At 38.5% G+C, this 16806-nt stretch overlaps 1 protein-coding gene and 1 long non-coding RNA gene across 4 annotated transcripts; both read right to left on the reverse strand.

Moving 5' to 3' along the window:
- Positions 1-502: 502 nt before the first annotated feature.
- Positions 503-2941, reverse strand: LOC136233300 (uncharacterized). Of its 3 annotated transcripts, none has more exons than XR_010690772.1 (4): positions 2137-2941; positions 1650-1758; positions 1300-1421; positions 503-1198 (listed from the first exon to the last, which is right to left on the reverse strand). It is a non-coding gene; the product is annotated as an uncharacterized lncRNA (long non-coding RNA). The 3 variants fall into 3 exon arrangements; XR_010690773.1 differs by having other exon boundaries at positions 1300-1528; XR_010690771.1 differs by having other exon boundaries at positions 1650-2941.
- An 11266-nt stretch (positions 2942-14207) lies between these two features.
- LOC136202880 (ninja-family protein Os03g0419100-like) lies at positions 14208-16271 on the reverse strand. Its single transcript, XM_065993878.1, has 2 exons — positions 15936-16271; positions 14208-15031 (listed from the first exon to the last, which is right to left on the reverse strand). The coding sequence occupies exons 1-2, from the start codon at positions 16168-16170 to the stop codon at positions 14385-14387; spliced, it is 882 nt and encodes a 293-aa protein (XP_065849950.1). The 5' UTR covers positions 16171-16271; the 3' UTR covers positions 14208-14384.
- Between the last annotated feature and the right edge of the window lie 535 nt (positions 16272-16806).

A 16806-nucleotide genomic window follows, 5' to 3' on the forward strand; every position in this document is an offset into this window, starting at 1 on the left:
TGTCGTCATGTTAATCAATTCATGATGGGATTGCATCTTTTATAAAGTTCGATAGCGACTCAACAACACTTTGTTAGCTTGTTAAGATTCGATTGTATCAGTAATAAAGTTCATTAGAGCAGTAAAATTATTTACTCTATATCGAGCAACACTATCAATGCCCTCAATTATTTTTGAGGCATTGCACAATTTTGATGTGTGATTATATACGGTTTGAAATTAAGTTAAATGGGTTTCAGTCCTTTTGTGTCCAAGATTTAAAGAAAAGTATATTGTTTATTGGATTTGTTGTATTTCATCATTCTAATCTAATAGAATGATTTGAATAACTACTAAACTCTTGTGGTTCAATGCATCTGATGCCATTGAGCTATTTCGACTTTTAATAACCTTATTAATGCTTTATATATTACATCTAAAACAATTAAACAGATTTCACATTTCTCATATATTTCTAAAACGCTTGAGCTGAGCACTCGATCATTTGAGTCTCAGGGTGTGATATTCAGTTTATATGTTTCAAATGTATTTCCAGCCAATATTATTTGGTTAAGATCTCAAAGATAGCAACCATTTAGAAAACATGTTATAGTATGGATCGTAAAAAACCACTAGTACAAAAATGGTTATTGGCAACGGGTTTTTTGGCCGTAGACAACGATTTTTAGACCGTTGCCAATGTAAGCGATGCCAATATCGGCAACGGTTTTGAGAACCGCTGCCAAAGCTTTAACTTTTGGCAACGGTTTTTTACGGAACCTATTCGGGTCCCTCACAATCAACTCTCGTTCATAAACCTTCGAAATCAGCCCAATCGTTCTGGTTTAACTATTATCAACTTCTCATCTTATCAGTACTGCCTGCAAGATGGGCTATTGTAGTATAAACTTCCTCCAATTCCCTATAATTCAAATCAGCAACCCTGCCCAAATTATTTCTTCGTACAACATCTTATATCTCCTCTTTCTTCTTGAGTTGGTGAATTTCAGAGGCTGAAGCTTGCCTGTCAAATCATCAAGTTCTTTTATCCTGAAATGTTGAGTTGCCTCTCAAATTGTCAATAATCAATTCTGCTCATTTATCCTTCTGTCCATAATATAGTAATACTAGACAGAGGAACGACTCCATCTATGGATGATAAATCATCTCATTAGTATCAGGTTGCCTGCAACAGTTCCTTGATATCATATCCTTGGACCTGTAAATGTACAAACAACCAGAAGCAGCACTAGTTAATGTGAGTCCATTCCATTGCAATTTAAGACTGTAATAAGCCCATCACAAACTTAATTGATGTACCTGAAGATCATATCCTTGGACCTGTAAATGTACAAACAACCAGAAGCAGCACTAGTTAATGTGAGTCCATTCCATTGCAATTTAAGACTGTAATAAGCCCATCACAAACTTAATTGATGTACCTGAAGCAAGGTAAGAATGAGGATTACACCAAAATTCTAGAATGCATTAATTGTGATTGGGGTTAGAAGGTTGCGAGTTTGAACATATGAGAATCCTAGCGTCATCCCTGCACAACTAATTTGATTCTTTTCAATCAACTTATAATAACTCTACCTTAAAACATGTTATCAATGGCTACACATAATTCCTGTTTAGGATAAATTCTTCTTCAACATTTACAAATTTACCTAACACAAACAGCTGGGGAAACTCTCCAGGAGTTAGATGTGCTACTGCAAATACAACAGCACTAATCAGGACAGAAATTGGCTCCATTCCCGAACCCTTTTCTGACACCTGAAAAGTAGCAGAACCAGTAAAAAGGGGACAACCTTTTGGGCCATAGCAGATTCTAAAAGAAGCATTGAGATAAAGCGCAGGGACATGCTTATTTATATTAATTTCCCCCCAAAAAACTTAAAACCTTTAATGAAATCTTATTAGAGACTGGGACTCCATTGAAATGCCTCAATTTAATAGTCAAACAAAAAATAAATTATTTATATTATATAACTATATGCAAGTTAAATGCAAAATTGGGGACTGATAAGAATGAACAACACAAAAATTCACATAATTCAATTCAAGTTCATCGCACTCCTGCATATCCAAATAAAATTTTACAGGAAGCGACACTTATTCACAGTTATAAGACAAACAGAGAAAACTTGATACCTCCTTGTTCTGTTATCAGGATTATGACTAACAACAACATCATATTCCCCAGAGCGCAAAGGATCCTATATCACCGACATGGTGCTCAACGTTGCAAACAACAGCTCCGTTTGGGATCAATCTCAAAAACATAGTACTATATTAATTAATTAAGAATTCATAGAAATTGAAAATTGAACTAACTAAGATGCGATTCAAAACCACAAAACTACAAAGTATGTAACGATGTTGAGCCTCCAAGATTTGGATGCCACGAAGGGATAAAGCCTCTAGTTCGAGACTTTCCTTTGACAGACTTTGAAGCCATTTGCTCGATTTTTTTATTCTTTCGTCTTCCATTTCTCTTTGGTTTTTTCTTCTTCGAAAATGGTTAATAATTTCATATTTTCAATACTATCTTTTTCCTCTGTCTTCAACAAGCATGGTAAAGCAGAATATACAATGTGCAAACTATCTGTTACGAATGGGCAATAGAGACATTAGTTGTAAAGAAAATAGGGAGCACGGTTGAAAAAACGAAACAAACCTCCGGCAATGAAGTGGCTCGACAGATGACGATGCGACCGTTGTTAGGAAGATGAAGTCCGACGATGGAGGTTCCTTGGAGTTGTTAGCGACTAACGACGACATCAACCTTGGTCCTGAGCAATAAGAAGAAATAAGAAGTAGAGAAAGGAGTGAGAAGCTTACTTCGAGGATCTTTTGAGCTTTAAGCTGAGCAATAAGCTTATCATGAGTCTGAGCAGTAATGGCTTCTGTTTTTGTTTTTTTATTATCGAGAAAGAGTGCGACTTGGAAGTGTGAAACAAAAACCCTAAAACCCCAAAAGATAAAATGAGCTAGAGACGCCATTAGCCCTTTCTAGCTATTGGAAATTACAAGAATGACACTGATACACTTGGGCTCCTTGATAGGGGCGTTTCGTCCCTATCTTTTAGCGTGATTTACGGATTAATTTTAAGAGAAATAAATAAGTTTAATTGCAAAAATAGAATGTTTTAATAAAATAACGAAATAAAAATAAATTCCGTACTTTCGGTTAATCTTCCTTATTTTTGATTAATTTAGAAAATAAAAACGTCAAGCTAACTCGGCTCTCGAGAATTGTGTTTCAGGTACGAGAAAGGAGCGAAAATCCATGCATATACGCGGGGCGCATCATCCCTTACGCGGGGCATGGAACATTGAGTCAGAAATGATTGCTTATCCGCAGGCACCACTTGGATCTAACCGCTGATACGCAAGGCGTACCCAACCTACGCGGGGCGTAGAAGCAATAATTAGCCCAATCATAAATGTCAGACTGCATTATCTCCTAAGTCAACTATCAATACGCAAGGCGTGTTTTGGGATACGCAGGGCATACATGGGGTAATTCGAGCAATAAAACGCCAGGAGCTCAAACACGCGCGGCATATGTCACTATACGCGGGGCGTGGTTGAGACAACAAGATCCGATTTAGGTCTACATGCAGGAAATTATTGAAGGAGTGGGCAAATACGCAGGGCGTCCCCTACCATACGCGAGGCGTATCATAGGAATTCTGCAGAAATCATGATTTGCTCCATACTTGTATCTTATGAAATTACAATTCTACCCCTAGCTTGATGTATATAAATAAGGGTGATTAGCACCCATGGATTCATTCAGTTTTGATGTAATAAAACTCTACCACCTTGAGAGCTTGTTCGTTTAATCCGTCATTCCGTCAAGGTTCCGTCCCATCCTCATCCACCAAGCTCGAGAGTTCCACCTCCAAGAACTAAGAGACGGCCTTGAGTCCGGTTAGCTAGTTCCGAGGGCCGATTCTTCCCTCTTTACTCGCTAATTAGCTTGTACTCTTCCTATGTACTAGGCTTGGTTGTATTCCGCATTTACGATTTCCCTATTTATAATATATGATTTGCAATTTCCGTTTCTATATACGTATTGATGTTTATTGCTTGTTTTGATACTCGTAATTGATTATTGTGTAGGAGAACGCGATTTCCGACGCCATTCGGGCTATCTTTAGGGATTCACATAGGTGTTGCCTTACCGGGAGTGACGCTCCGGAAACCGTAGGAATTGACAAGCCACATAACTTACGGGCCCTAGTTTCTGATCCCCAGCATTAGACACGTCTTGACTAGAAACCACGTAGTCTAAATACTTCACAGGTCGGTCCAACTACACGTAGTCGTCTCTGCAAGGGTAAATCATCAATCAAATATATCCGGAGTCATTGTTTGTCATATTTATAACTTATCGTCACCCATATCATTCCGTGGAGTTTTCCGTTACATAAATCTATCTCACCAATAGTTTAGGAGTAGTTTGTAGTCATCCCTCAAACCAACCTAAAGTATTCACCGCTTAGATAACTTATAAAACCGAGTCGTCTAATACTTGTAGTTATAAATCCCGTGGATTCGATACCCGGTCTTAACCGGATCATTACTTGATACAACGGGGTACAGTTTTCCCTAAGTAGTGGCGTCTAGTAGAGATAGAGCATTTATAAAGATCACATCCATAGTCGTAACGCACTTATCATAATATACATTTCATCGTTAAAGAAAAGCTCTACCTAGTCCGTGCGTCCACCAAGTTTTGTGGTCATCCCACATATGACGAATATGAGGCATCATATTATGGAAAAAATCATTAGTAACAACAAGAAACAAAATAAATTATTCACAAATGTTCGCACCAACACCCAACCTCGCAATTCGATATGGTAATCTCTATGCTTAAAGACATTCATGAAAGATTATCTAACACTGAGACATATTGTAGGGATTTGGGAAATCTAATTGCCAGATTGAAGTCTCCTCTCGATTCAACCGCGGACGGATCAATTAGAGACACCAATCCGGATGTAGAGCTCGAGTTAATCGAGCTCTCTCAAGAGGAGTCCCCAAATTATGTAGACTGTCTCAACTGTGGGGAACCGGAAATCCTAATCGATGAGCCGGTTGTGTGCGGGTCCATGGAAATGAATCCAAAACTAGAAGAGTTTGAGGTTCCTTCTACCTCGGAATATTTCACTCTTTTTGAACTACCAAAGGAGTAAAAAAGGGAGCAAACTAAACTCTTCAATAATTTCTTTAAATATAGTTTTTGGTTTTCGTTAAAATTCTTTGAAACTAACAATCCGTTTTGTAGGTATGGATTGTTTATTCAAGAGTTTGCATTTCTAACGCGAGTGGAAGCATACACCTAGGAGGAAATTCTAAGTCGAGCTCACCGACTCTAAAGCAGCGCTTCTTGGGAGGCAACCCAAGCTCGAATAAGGGAGTTTTCTTTCCCAACTTTTATTTTTCGCATTTCGTTTTTCAGTTCAATAAAAATCAAAAGAAAAACAAATCCCACTGTTTCCAAAAGAAAATAAGCCACGTGGGGCGTACACACCTATACGCCCTGCGTACCTGTGTATCTCTCCATGTCTTTATAACTTAAGACATGCTACGTGGGGCGTCTATCTTACCACGCCCCGCGTACATTCAACCGCCGGGATTTCCGTTTAATAAACGCCACGTGTTGGGACACGCGGGGCGCCCCATAGGGCATGCCCCGCGTATCCTAGGGGAATTGCGAATTGCAACTCCCCATGGCAGCTTTCCCACTTTTCCATCTTCCACCTCTCCCATCACTCTTCCCTCTTCCCCATATATCTATCCCACTTCCACACTCCACCTACTCTCACCTCCAATCACCTCACATCATTTCAAATTCAAATCTTTTCACCTTCCCTCTTCATTAATCTCATTTAAACTACCCTCTTAATTACACTTAAACAAAAATAATAACACCATTAAACACTTATTAATAAAACCATAAACCACCAAATTAAAATAAAAACTGAAAAACTCCTTGAAAAACTGAAAAACTGTTTCAACTTCCGTCCTCTACGTGAGGCGTATTCCCAGACACGCCCCGCGTAAGAGGCAATTTTTGCGTAAAATAAAGCTCAGGAGGAGGGATACGAATGGCGTGGCTCCTTCACGCCAAGCGTACCCCTCTGGGAATCCGAGTTTCACTTGGATTCCCACTCCTCCCCTATAAATACTCCTCCCTTTTCTCCTTTCTCTTCCCCATAACTCACTCCTACTTCCCCAACTCTTATTCTACTCTTTATCTCTCACTACCATTATGACACGAAGCAAATGTCACGCTGCCGAACGTCCCCCACGGGCCACTCGTGCCCACTCCCCCCGCTCCACCCAAAATCAACAACCACCACCACCCGAACGGGAAGAGACTCCACCACTCACCTGCCTATACCGGGCTCCCTTTCACCTCCTCACCAAGGTAGAGGCTCAATTCTACCAAACACTCTCCGCTGCCCACATAATGGAGCTCCCGTACATTGATCGTAGCATTCTTGATCGTTACAATGTCGGAGGTGCCTTCGAGGACTGCCTCCGTGCTCTCAATTGGCTCGATCATTATCGGGCATGCCACCATGTCTACTCTTTGTTGGTCGTGGAATTCTACACCTCCCTAGAATCCAACAATGTTCCGGGAGCCTCCCTCTCCAACTTCCGCCTTCACAACCAACCTTTCACCATTGACACCCAATGGCTCCGCAATAATTTCACCAAACAAGCGGAGGCAAGCATTGCACATTGGCCCGAGGGTGTCTCCCCTCGTGATTTTTGGACCTCCATCACCGGGTCCGATGATTACGATATCTCCAACCTCCGCCCGACGTGCATCCGCGACCCAATCCTCCAACTTCTCCACTGGTTCATATCCTTCTACTTCTCGGGGAAATCCGAGTCCACCAAGGTCAACAAGCATGAGCTTTTAGCCCTCTACTGTTGTGCAAACGGCCTCACCTATGACCTTTTCTACCTCGTGGCCGTCCAACTCCACTACATGCCTACCAAAAAACGTGGCAAAATCGGGTTGGGCCACCTCATCACCATCTTCGCCACCTCCGCTCTTGGCGCTGCCGCCCTTGACCGTCTCCCAGCTTGGAGCCACAGCCCTTGGAGAAAAATGCTTTCAAAGCACTCAAGCGCCCTACCTCCGGCCCGGGTGAAACTTCGGGGGCGGCCCACTCAAACGAGGACTCGGACTCGGACTCGGACATGGGCCTCAATTTCAGTCCACCACCCCTCCACGACTTCAACTCCCTTTATGCCCGGTTGGATATTTTGGAGGACAACCAACGTCGTGATCGTGCCCACTTCGACTCCCGCTTCGATGCCATCGATGCTCGCCTCGACACCTTCGAGGTTCAAAGGCGTGAGGATCGGGCCCATCTCGATGCTCGCTTCGATACCCTCACCAACTCCTTCGCCTCCTACTTCAACATCCACGGAAATCCTCCTCCGCCTCAACCATAGTTTCCATTTTTTGTTATGTTTTCCTTTGTTTTGTATTTTCTTTTTTTTCGTGTTTATTTCAATTCGTTTCGTTTTTGGTGTGTCCTTTGTTATTTTTGCTATCTTTTTATGTTTTTATTGTACTTTCTTTTCTATTTTAATATATTTATGATTTCCGTTTACGTTTCGTTTGTTTATTTTTCTCAATTTATGCGCCATTAATAACCTTCACGCAGGGCGTACTTCCTTTTACGCCCCGCGTGATCGCCATTTTTCTTGTATAATTCGCCCAGAAACTCAAACACGCAGGGCGCCCGTCTTGGTACGTCCCGCGTATTTGAGTCTCTGGCCAAAAATGGCTAAAAATGCACCTCCTACGTGGGGCGCCCCCCTGGCACGCCTCGCGTAGGACCTGACCTTCAAGGGTCCTATTTTTACTTTAAATTCCATCTTTATTTTTGTTTTTGTTTTTCTTTTCTTTTGCAACGCCCTTGGAATAGGCGTCATTTTAATAACGCGGAGGGCCGTGCAACCCCGCACTTACCGTTTGTTTTGCACTAACAAAAACAAAAATAAAACAACAAAATAATTAAACTAATTTATTGATTCTTTAATTTTTCCGACACACTACCCCCTCGGAAATCAATTAAAAGTTCCGTTATTTGTCCTTAGATGTAAAGACATTAATACAAAGGACCGGTTTTAGTAAGAAATTTTAGGCTTAATTCTGCAACTCGAGAATTTATGCAAAGCCTAGGTTCGAACTAAACAAAAGCATTGAGTCCTAACCCACATGTCATCTCCATAATGAAATTCAAAAAGGCAATAAAAACGGGATAGTTGAAAATTTGATGAGAACTTGAACGTACACAGTTAACCCAAAATTTTGTGAGGTAATTTTGAGCCTAAAAGAGTTCGTACGAGAACTCTATTTCTTTCACAATTTTTTGAGAGCTTTTACTTCACTCGATTCATAGAGTTTGGACCTAATACCGGGTTAAGTACACTTATTTTGGTTAAAATGGCAATAGATGATAAAACGAACTCACTTAGTCTAATTCTTTTTCTAAATTATTTTTCTCATTTTCATCGACCTCTAGGAAACCCCTCGAGCCTATTAACTGGCATTTTTTGTTAATACCCTTTTAACAATTAACCCTTTTTCCTCTTGTTTAAATACCAACAAAATCAATTCGCACCCGAAATAAGCCAAGGCCTTGATAAGTAAGCACCATAAGTTCTCGAGATCATTTTTGTGCCGCTCTCAAAAAAAAAAAAAGAAAAAAGAAAAAAACACGATAAAGAGCAAAAAGGCATTCTCAAGTTCCACCCGAGCAATTTCGAGATTATTTTACGAACCTACTAAGGCCAAAATAAAAACACGGTGCGATTATTAAAATAGTGTTTAAACTCGAGTTTCAAAAAAAAAAAAACCACTAAAAAGCCACCCACATCACAACCCCCCTCCGGGTTCATTTTTAATATTGCCTAGACCATAACATAGGAGGAAAACCCCGAATGAAAATGCAAACTCAAAGTGACCTCGACTAATGCAAAGAAAAGTGCAAAAACACCGACCCACCAAGATTTGAGCGTAAGAGTGAAATCCCTTGGTGAGGTACTATCGGGTTCTCAAAAGATGTTCAACCCCCGTTAATATTGCCTATCAAATTTGATCATGGAGGTTTCAAACAAGTTTTGGTCACTCATTTGTTTGCGTAGGTACTTACCGAAAACTTTGTATAAAACTTTAGCTTCGGAATCACGCACTTGGTAAAACCAACCAACGGTTTGTTTCTTAATAATCTCAGGTCTTTCGATTTCTTTTACTTGAGGACAAGTAAAACTTTAAAGTCCGAGGAGATTTGATAGGGGCGTTTCGTCCCTATCTTTTAGCGTGATTTACAGATTAATTTTAAGAGAAATAAATAAGTTTAAATGCAAAAATAGAATGTTTTAATAAAATAATGAAATAAAAATAAATTCCATACTTTCGGTTTCCTTATTTTTGATTAATTTAGAAAATAAAAACGTCAAGCTAACTCGGCTCTCGAGAATTGTGTTTCAGGTACGAGCAAAGAGCGAAAATCCATGCATATACGCGGGGCGCATCATCCCTTACACGGGGCATGGAACATTGAGTCAGAAATGATTGCCTTATCCGCAGGCACCACGTGGATCCAACCTCTGATACGCAAGGCGTACCCAACCTACACGGGGCGTAGAAGCAATAATTAGCCCAATCATAAATGTCAGACTACATTGTCTCCTAAGTCAACTATCAATACGCAAGGCGTGTTTTGGGATACGCAGGGCGTACATGGGGTAATTCGAGCAATAAAATGCCAGGAGCTCAAACACGCGCGCCGTATATCACTATACGCGGGGCGTGGTTGAGACAACAAGATCCGATTTAGGTCCACATGCAGGAAATTATTGAAGGAGTGGGCAAATACGTAGGGCGTCCCCTACCATACGCGAGGCGTATCATGGGAATTCTGCAGAAATCATGATGTTGCTCCATACTTGTATCTTGTGAAATTACAATTCTACCCCTAGCTTGATGTATATAAATAAGTGTGATTAGCACCTATGGATTCATTCAGTTTTGATGTAATAAAACTCTACCACCTTGAGATCTTGTTCGTTTAATCCGTCATTCCGTCAAGGTTCCGTCCCATCCTCATCCACCAAGCTCGAGAGTTCCACCTCCAAGACCTAAGAGACGACCTTGAGTCCGGTTAGCTAGTTCTGAGGACCGATTCTTCCCTCTTTACTTGCTAATTAGCTTGTACTCTTCCTATGTACTAGGCTTGGTTGTATTCCGCATTTACGCTTTCCCTATTTATAATATATGATTTGCAATTTCCGTTTCTATATACGTATTGATGTTTATTGCTTGTTTTGATACTCGTAATTGATTATTGTGTAGGAGAACGCGATTTCCGACGCCATTCGGGCTATCTTTAGGGATTCACATAGGTGTTGCCTTACCGGGAGTGACGCTCCGGAAACCGTAGGAATTGACAAGCCACAGAACTTATGGGCCCTAGTTTCTGATCCCCAGCATTAGACACGCCTTAACTAGGAACCACGTAGTCTAAATACTTCACGGGTCGGTCCAATTACACGTAGTCGTCTCTGCAAGGGTAAATCATCAATCAAATATATCCGGAGTCATTGTTTGTCATATTTATAACTTATCGTCACCCATATCATTCCGTGGAGTTTTTCGTTACATAAATCTGTCTCACCAATAGTTTAGGAGTAGTTTGTAGTCATCCCTCAAACCAACCTAAAATATTCACCGCTTCGATAACTTATAAAACCGAGTCGTCTAATACTTGTAGTTACCCGGTCTTAACCGGATTATTACTTGATATGATGGGGTACACTTGCCCCTAAGTAGTGGTGTTTAGTAGAGATAAAGCATTTATAAAGATCACATCCATAGTCGTAACGCACTTATCATAATATACATTTCGCCGTTAAAGAAAAGCTCTACCTAGTCCGCACGTCCACCACTCCTCTTGGGCCTACACTGCTAAAGCCCTATACTGTATCCCGTTCCTTTTTCTTTTTTTAAGAAATTACACAAAATGTTCACATTCTTATTATTATGTATTTTCTTTTCAATATTTGCTGTTAGTTTATTTTCTACTATTTTAAAATTTTATTATTTCTATTACTTATATGGATAAATAATTAATTAGATACTAACTTTTTACTTCCTACTATTATAGACTTAATATATCCGAATTTGTCCAAAAAACACTTGATTGATCCCGTAAATTTCAAAGTGTTTCGATAGCCATTCAATTTGTTTAAAATTTAATCAATTAATCGCTCGGTTGTAAGAAAAAAAATTGTATATGGAATGCGTGTTGCACAACCCTTTGGGGTCGGTTTTTTAGGAAAACCGATGCTAATGAAAAAATAATTAGGGTCGGTTTGTTTTAAAACCGACTCTAATAATATGATTAGGGTCGGTTTTCTAAAAAACCGACCCCAATAATAATAATATTAGCAACGGTTATTAAAAACCGACTCTAATGATCATTTCTTAAAAAAATTAAAAGGTCTTTCAAGTCGGTAATTTAAAAATTGTTGCCAATGATAAAACATTGGGGTCGGTTTTCTAAAAAACCGTTGCCAATGATAATATTATTGGCAACGGTTTCTATCAAAACCAACCCCAAAGCTCTTTAGCATCGGTTTTAAAAAAAACCGACTCCAATAAGTCTTTTCTAGGGTCGGTTTTTTGAAAAAACCTACCCCAGAGACCTTTGGTATCGGTTTTGTTTAGAAACCGTTGCCTATAAGGCGTCACTAAAGGCTATTTTTGTACTAGTGAACAATCATGTTAGTGTGCCCTAGTTCTTAGGCATTGGTCCTATGCTATGTATTGAACATTATGTATATTGTTAGAATACATTGTATGAGTGTTATATGAATAAAGGTATTAATTCATTCTATTTATACCTTATGCTATAAACATGAATGAAGTATCCATTGATTGTTAATCATAAACTTGTAGGCATATATACATTCAGTATATGTGCAATATTGTTGAACATACGACTACAATACTTGTATAGTAAGATATGGATGTAGGTACATGTTGATGTAGCTCAACACAGGACTGGACTGATCCACTATAGAAAGATTCATGGTGGATGTGTCATTGATATTTCTATATGTAGAACTCTATTATCTCCAGACCTGATTTCATTATAGTAAACAACATGAAATCTAGTTCACTTGATATACGCCTAACGAGTCCGTAATAGGATGCCAAATATGGGTATGTTAGGAGAATCAGTGAGCATGTTGTTGCGGATAAGTGAAGTGAAGGAATTACTACCCACCTAACAGTGAGCTGATATCACTGTCCACTTGATAAGTGGAACTGAAGAAGTGTATGACCATACCCTGATAAGTAGTTATACTTTTTCTGATTCATCAGTTCACTTTCGTTCAAGAAATATAATAAACCGTATAGAGAATGACAACTACCATATCTCATGTTTATAATATCGATATGCAATTGGTAAGAGATTCTGAGAGATCATCTACTGGGTTTCATGTCTCTTTGAGAAGGTTGAAATAATTCGTATCAGTTGGGATCGTAATGGTTTGCTAGAATCCATTTACGGTCATTGGGCTTTAGGTCCATGACTGAATGAGGACGGACCCTTAGGATCATGCACACACAACTGCTGGAATGCAACTTAATCATTAAATATATGTAATGTATTTAATCGGAAAGAACAAATTAATTAATTATCAATTAATTAACACCAGGGACTGATTGATTATTTGTTAAATAACAAGTTAATCAATTTAGTATTTAAATTGATTATAGTTAATTAATAAATTTCCTAATATAATTAGTTAGATTGCACCAAATAATTTATTAATGGAACTGATAATGCAATTTAGGTCTTTTGGACATTAATTATAATTATGGGTTAATATAATTAAACCAAATTAATGTCAATTGAACTAAATATAAACTCTTGGGTTGTATTCATGAAATTGAATTAATTAGGGGTCAATTTGGAATAAGCCAAAATTAAACTAAATCTAGTTAGGAAAGTATTTAAGGTCTAAATAAATGAACTAATCTAACCCTAGCCTTATACAAGCAAATTTCGGCCAGCCCCGTTGCTCCCCTAAGCTTGGTGTTCGTCGATTCCATTCTTCATTCGGCTAGCACCGGTTTCATTCTGTTACAGTTGGTGCACGAACCTTTTTAGAGAATCACGCGACCTGTGGATTTCTTCAGCCGTCTCTAGAAGAGATATAATCCTTAAGTTGTGGATTTCTCCAGCAGTCTAACATGGTCTACAGATTCTAGAAAATTTTAAACGGTAGATTTTTCCTCTGCGCTTCGTTTGTTTTTTGCGATGAATCCCCTACAAATCATTCATTAGTACTATTAATGCGCCTCGAGCTGTAAATCTAAAAAATTTTAGGTATCGAATTCACAGGATTTATACTGTAAGTACCGAAGTACTCAATTCTAGATTGTTATTTATCGGGTGGAAAGTGGATTTGGTTTGTGTTTATACTAATACTAATTCTATTTCTAATTACTGATCCAGACGGCTTGTTAATCCTATGAATGTGATGGTGATGATATGATAAAATGAGTATCCAAACAATGTTGAAGCGTAATTATAAATCAGATTAATATTGCATAAAGTATTCCTTCAAATGTGATTTGTCTCTTAGGCTTCTGAAGTTGCGATGAACTTGGAGCATTCAGTCGTTCCACACTATCTCTCTTGCTACTTCAAGCCGTTCTCCACCTTCTCTTAGTGGTTCGTCATTGATCGTCGCTCAAACAAAGGCACTGTCTACTGGAATTCGTAGAGACAATAAGGGGAAGGGTATTTCAATCGAATGGTTTGCAAAAGAGGGTGATTTATGATTTAGGGTATTTTCACTCTTTATATATCTGTTGCCACGTGTTCAATTTTTAATTTAGTTTAAAAATAATAATTAATGAATTGTAATTTGTTAATTGGTCGTGTAATGAACCGACTAACGGTGTTATGGCAAATAAGCATATTATTTAGATTAGGATATTTTTGCTGTAATTTGAAATACAAGGCAAATATAAAGTCAAATCTGTTAAAATTTGAAAATACAGAGACAAATATGTGTATTAATCTTTTAGGTTAAAACCTTCCAATTTTCATCTTTGAATTTCAATACGTATCACATTGCCTTTTTTGGTATCTCCGCACCAATTTGTTTGCCGGGTTTGGTTAAACCTGTTGCTAGGCTCACCCTTATAAACAATATGGAATTCATTTTATATAATATCACCCTTATAAACAATAATTTCCACACAAATAATAATACATTTCTCTTAGATATGGAAGTTAAAACAATTGCAGCAAATTAAAAGGCCTCTGAATTTGCTAAAGGTTAAATGGCATGACAGATATGTGCTTCAATGGATTGGACAGATCAGTTGCGCCGGCATGCTTCAAAAATTCAGTCGGATTGAGTAAGTAGCCATGGCAACTGCACACCATGCTTACTTCCCCTCTCTTGTACTTGTAAAGAAATCCTTCTACTTGCCTTCCAACTTTACTCTTCACAATCGGCATTTTCATGAGCACTTTGACGTCCAATTCGGGGTTAGCAACTTTGGAACTTGAACTGTCTGCTTCATTCTCGAGCTGCCTTCCTGCAAACTCCACTGGTTTTCCACTTGAATTAGAAGAAGCTGCTGCAGTATAGACCATGGTTCCTACAAACTCAGCAGCTTTTCCTTTTGAATTGATTCCTGCAGAGTCATGAAGAGGTTCCCCATTTGAATTTGAAACCAATGGATTGTGGAACTTGATTCCATCAGCTGGCCTTTTGTTGGAACTCGAACTGAGTATGTCTTCGAACATGATCATTTCAGCTGTTGGTCTTCCGTACGAAGTTGAAGCCAGCACCGGGTATTGGTACCTCCTTCCATATGCAATTGAACCTCGCCTCCTCCTGGATCTTGCCTGCCTCTTCATTGAGACTCGTCGTGGACGGAGTAAGCTCCTTTGAGGAAGCACTTCATGTCCTATATAGGAAAATTTAGTACAAGGTAAAAAATATATCCTTATTGAATGTTGATTGCTTATATCAGTAAAATGACTATGCAATCAAGATCTAATAAAGATAAGTTCAAAAACAAATGCATTTTGCAATATGTCTCAGTAAGCATCAAATAATAGAAATATAGAGTTCAAGGAGCGATTCAATCATTTATAAAGTTGGATACGGACAAAACTATTCATACTTTTACTCTTTTTGTCGGCTCATTAATCAATTCAAGATGCGATTACTTAATTTATAAAAAGTTTAATCGAAAGTACTATTTACATTCTTCCTTGTTTGTCGTCTGGTCAATCAATTCAAGATGGGAATGCATCTTTTATAAAGTTCGATAGCGACAAAATAACACCTTGTCAGCTCGTTAAGATTCGATTGTATCAGTAATAAAGTTCGATACCGACAAACCAACATTTTGTTATCTGGTTAATGAATTCAAGATTCAATTGCATCAGTTATAAAGTTGGATAGCCACAGTTATCTATGCCATAAAATATCCTAGGGTTTGGGCTTAATTAGTTCTGTTACATACTTTGTATGTAGTTGCATAAAGAACTAGATCCAACAGCAGCTAAGATGCATATATTATTCCCAATTCCTACTGAAATAAAATTAACTGTAACCATTTCCCTAACTAGAAGAAGTCTATTAATCTCTTGTTTAATCATCTTTTAAGTAATTTGTTATTTGTACTAATTAGCAACCAACAAAATGAATAATTGAACATCTAAAAGCACTAATTAAGCATGCTAAACAGGAAATCAATAGGCAAATATATCAAATTTAAATTCCTTATAAGTAAATTTAGATAGCATCTTAAAGTTAAATTCCTTGTAAAACAAACAAAAGAAAGAAGAGGATGAAAATGATACCTTTTCTTCTGGAAGCTGAATCTATAGCCCAGCTGAGAGGTGGAGATGCCTCCACCTCCTTCTCCTCACCGGAGCTTTCCCAGGGAAATCCACCCAGAGAAAGACCTAGATCGACACTGAATTTAGGTTTTTCCTGCGAGGAAAAGTTGTGGATAAGGTCTTTTTGTTTGTCATCGTTTTTGACCGAGGAAGTTTCAGTTTGAAGTCCTTTCATTTCCTTATCAGCTTCTGACATGTCTTTTTCTGTTATCACCACAACCAAATAAAACGTTATATCAAAACCAGAAAAACAAAAAAAAGCTCAAACTCAGCATAAAAAAATGAACCCTAAGTAAGATAAGGAAAGGTGACAAACCCAGGTGAAGAAAATGGAGTGAGCTGCTAAACACTGATACTGCCCTTTTTATAGATGACAGCCCTCTTTCTAAAATGACACGTGCTCGCATCTGGAGGTATACAGAGACACATGATATTGTTTCTATGCCATATGTACTTAATTTTTTGAGAAAAGGGAACGTACATTCTTCAGATTTAGGATTACTTTTCATTTATTGGAATCTCAATCTGTGGTATCTTCCTACAAATTTAATCTCTCTTCTTAACTGAACTATAATTCATATGTTTGATTGTTTCAAAAAAATAATTCATATATGATAACATCGAGATATTATCACGAGGACCAAAAGAGATATTTGCCTTTAAGTATGCCACGTAGCAAAGGAAGTCAGCTGGCGTATCTCCCTGGACTAGCTCTAAGAGATCCGCTGGCGGATCTATAAGGCGAATCTCTCCATTCACCTTGGTAACGGCTGGCCGCCAGCTCGGCCATAAAGGATCATTAAATGGATCATTAACTGTCTTACCCGCCAGG

Source organism: Euphorbia lathyris, chromosome 1 (assembly GCF_963576675.1).
Source record: "Euphorbia lathyris chromosome 1, ddEupLath1.1, whole genome shotgun sequence".
In the NCBI taxonomy this organism is placed as follows: domain Eukaryota; kingdom Viridiplantae; phylum Streptophyta; class Magnoliopsida; order Malpighiales; family Euphorbiaceae; genus Euphorbia; species Euphorbia lathyris.

Coding starts and splice junctions, on each gene's coding strand:
- LOC136202880 (XM_065993878.1), bottom strand. CDS start 16,170: ATGTCAGAAGCTGATAAGGAAATGAAAGGACTTCAAACTGAAACTTCC. Junction 15,032..15,935: donor TTCAGCTTCCAGAAGAAAAG/GTATCATTTTCA, acceptor TTTCCTATATAG/GACATGAAGTGCTTCCTCAA.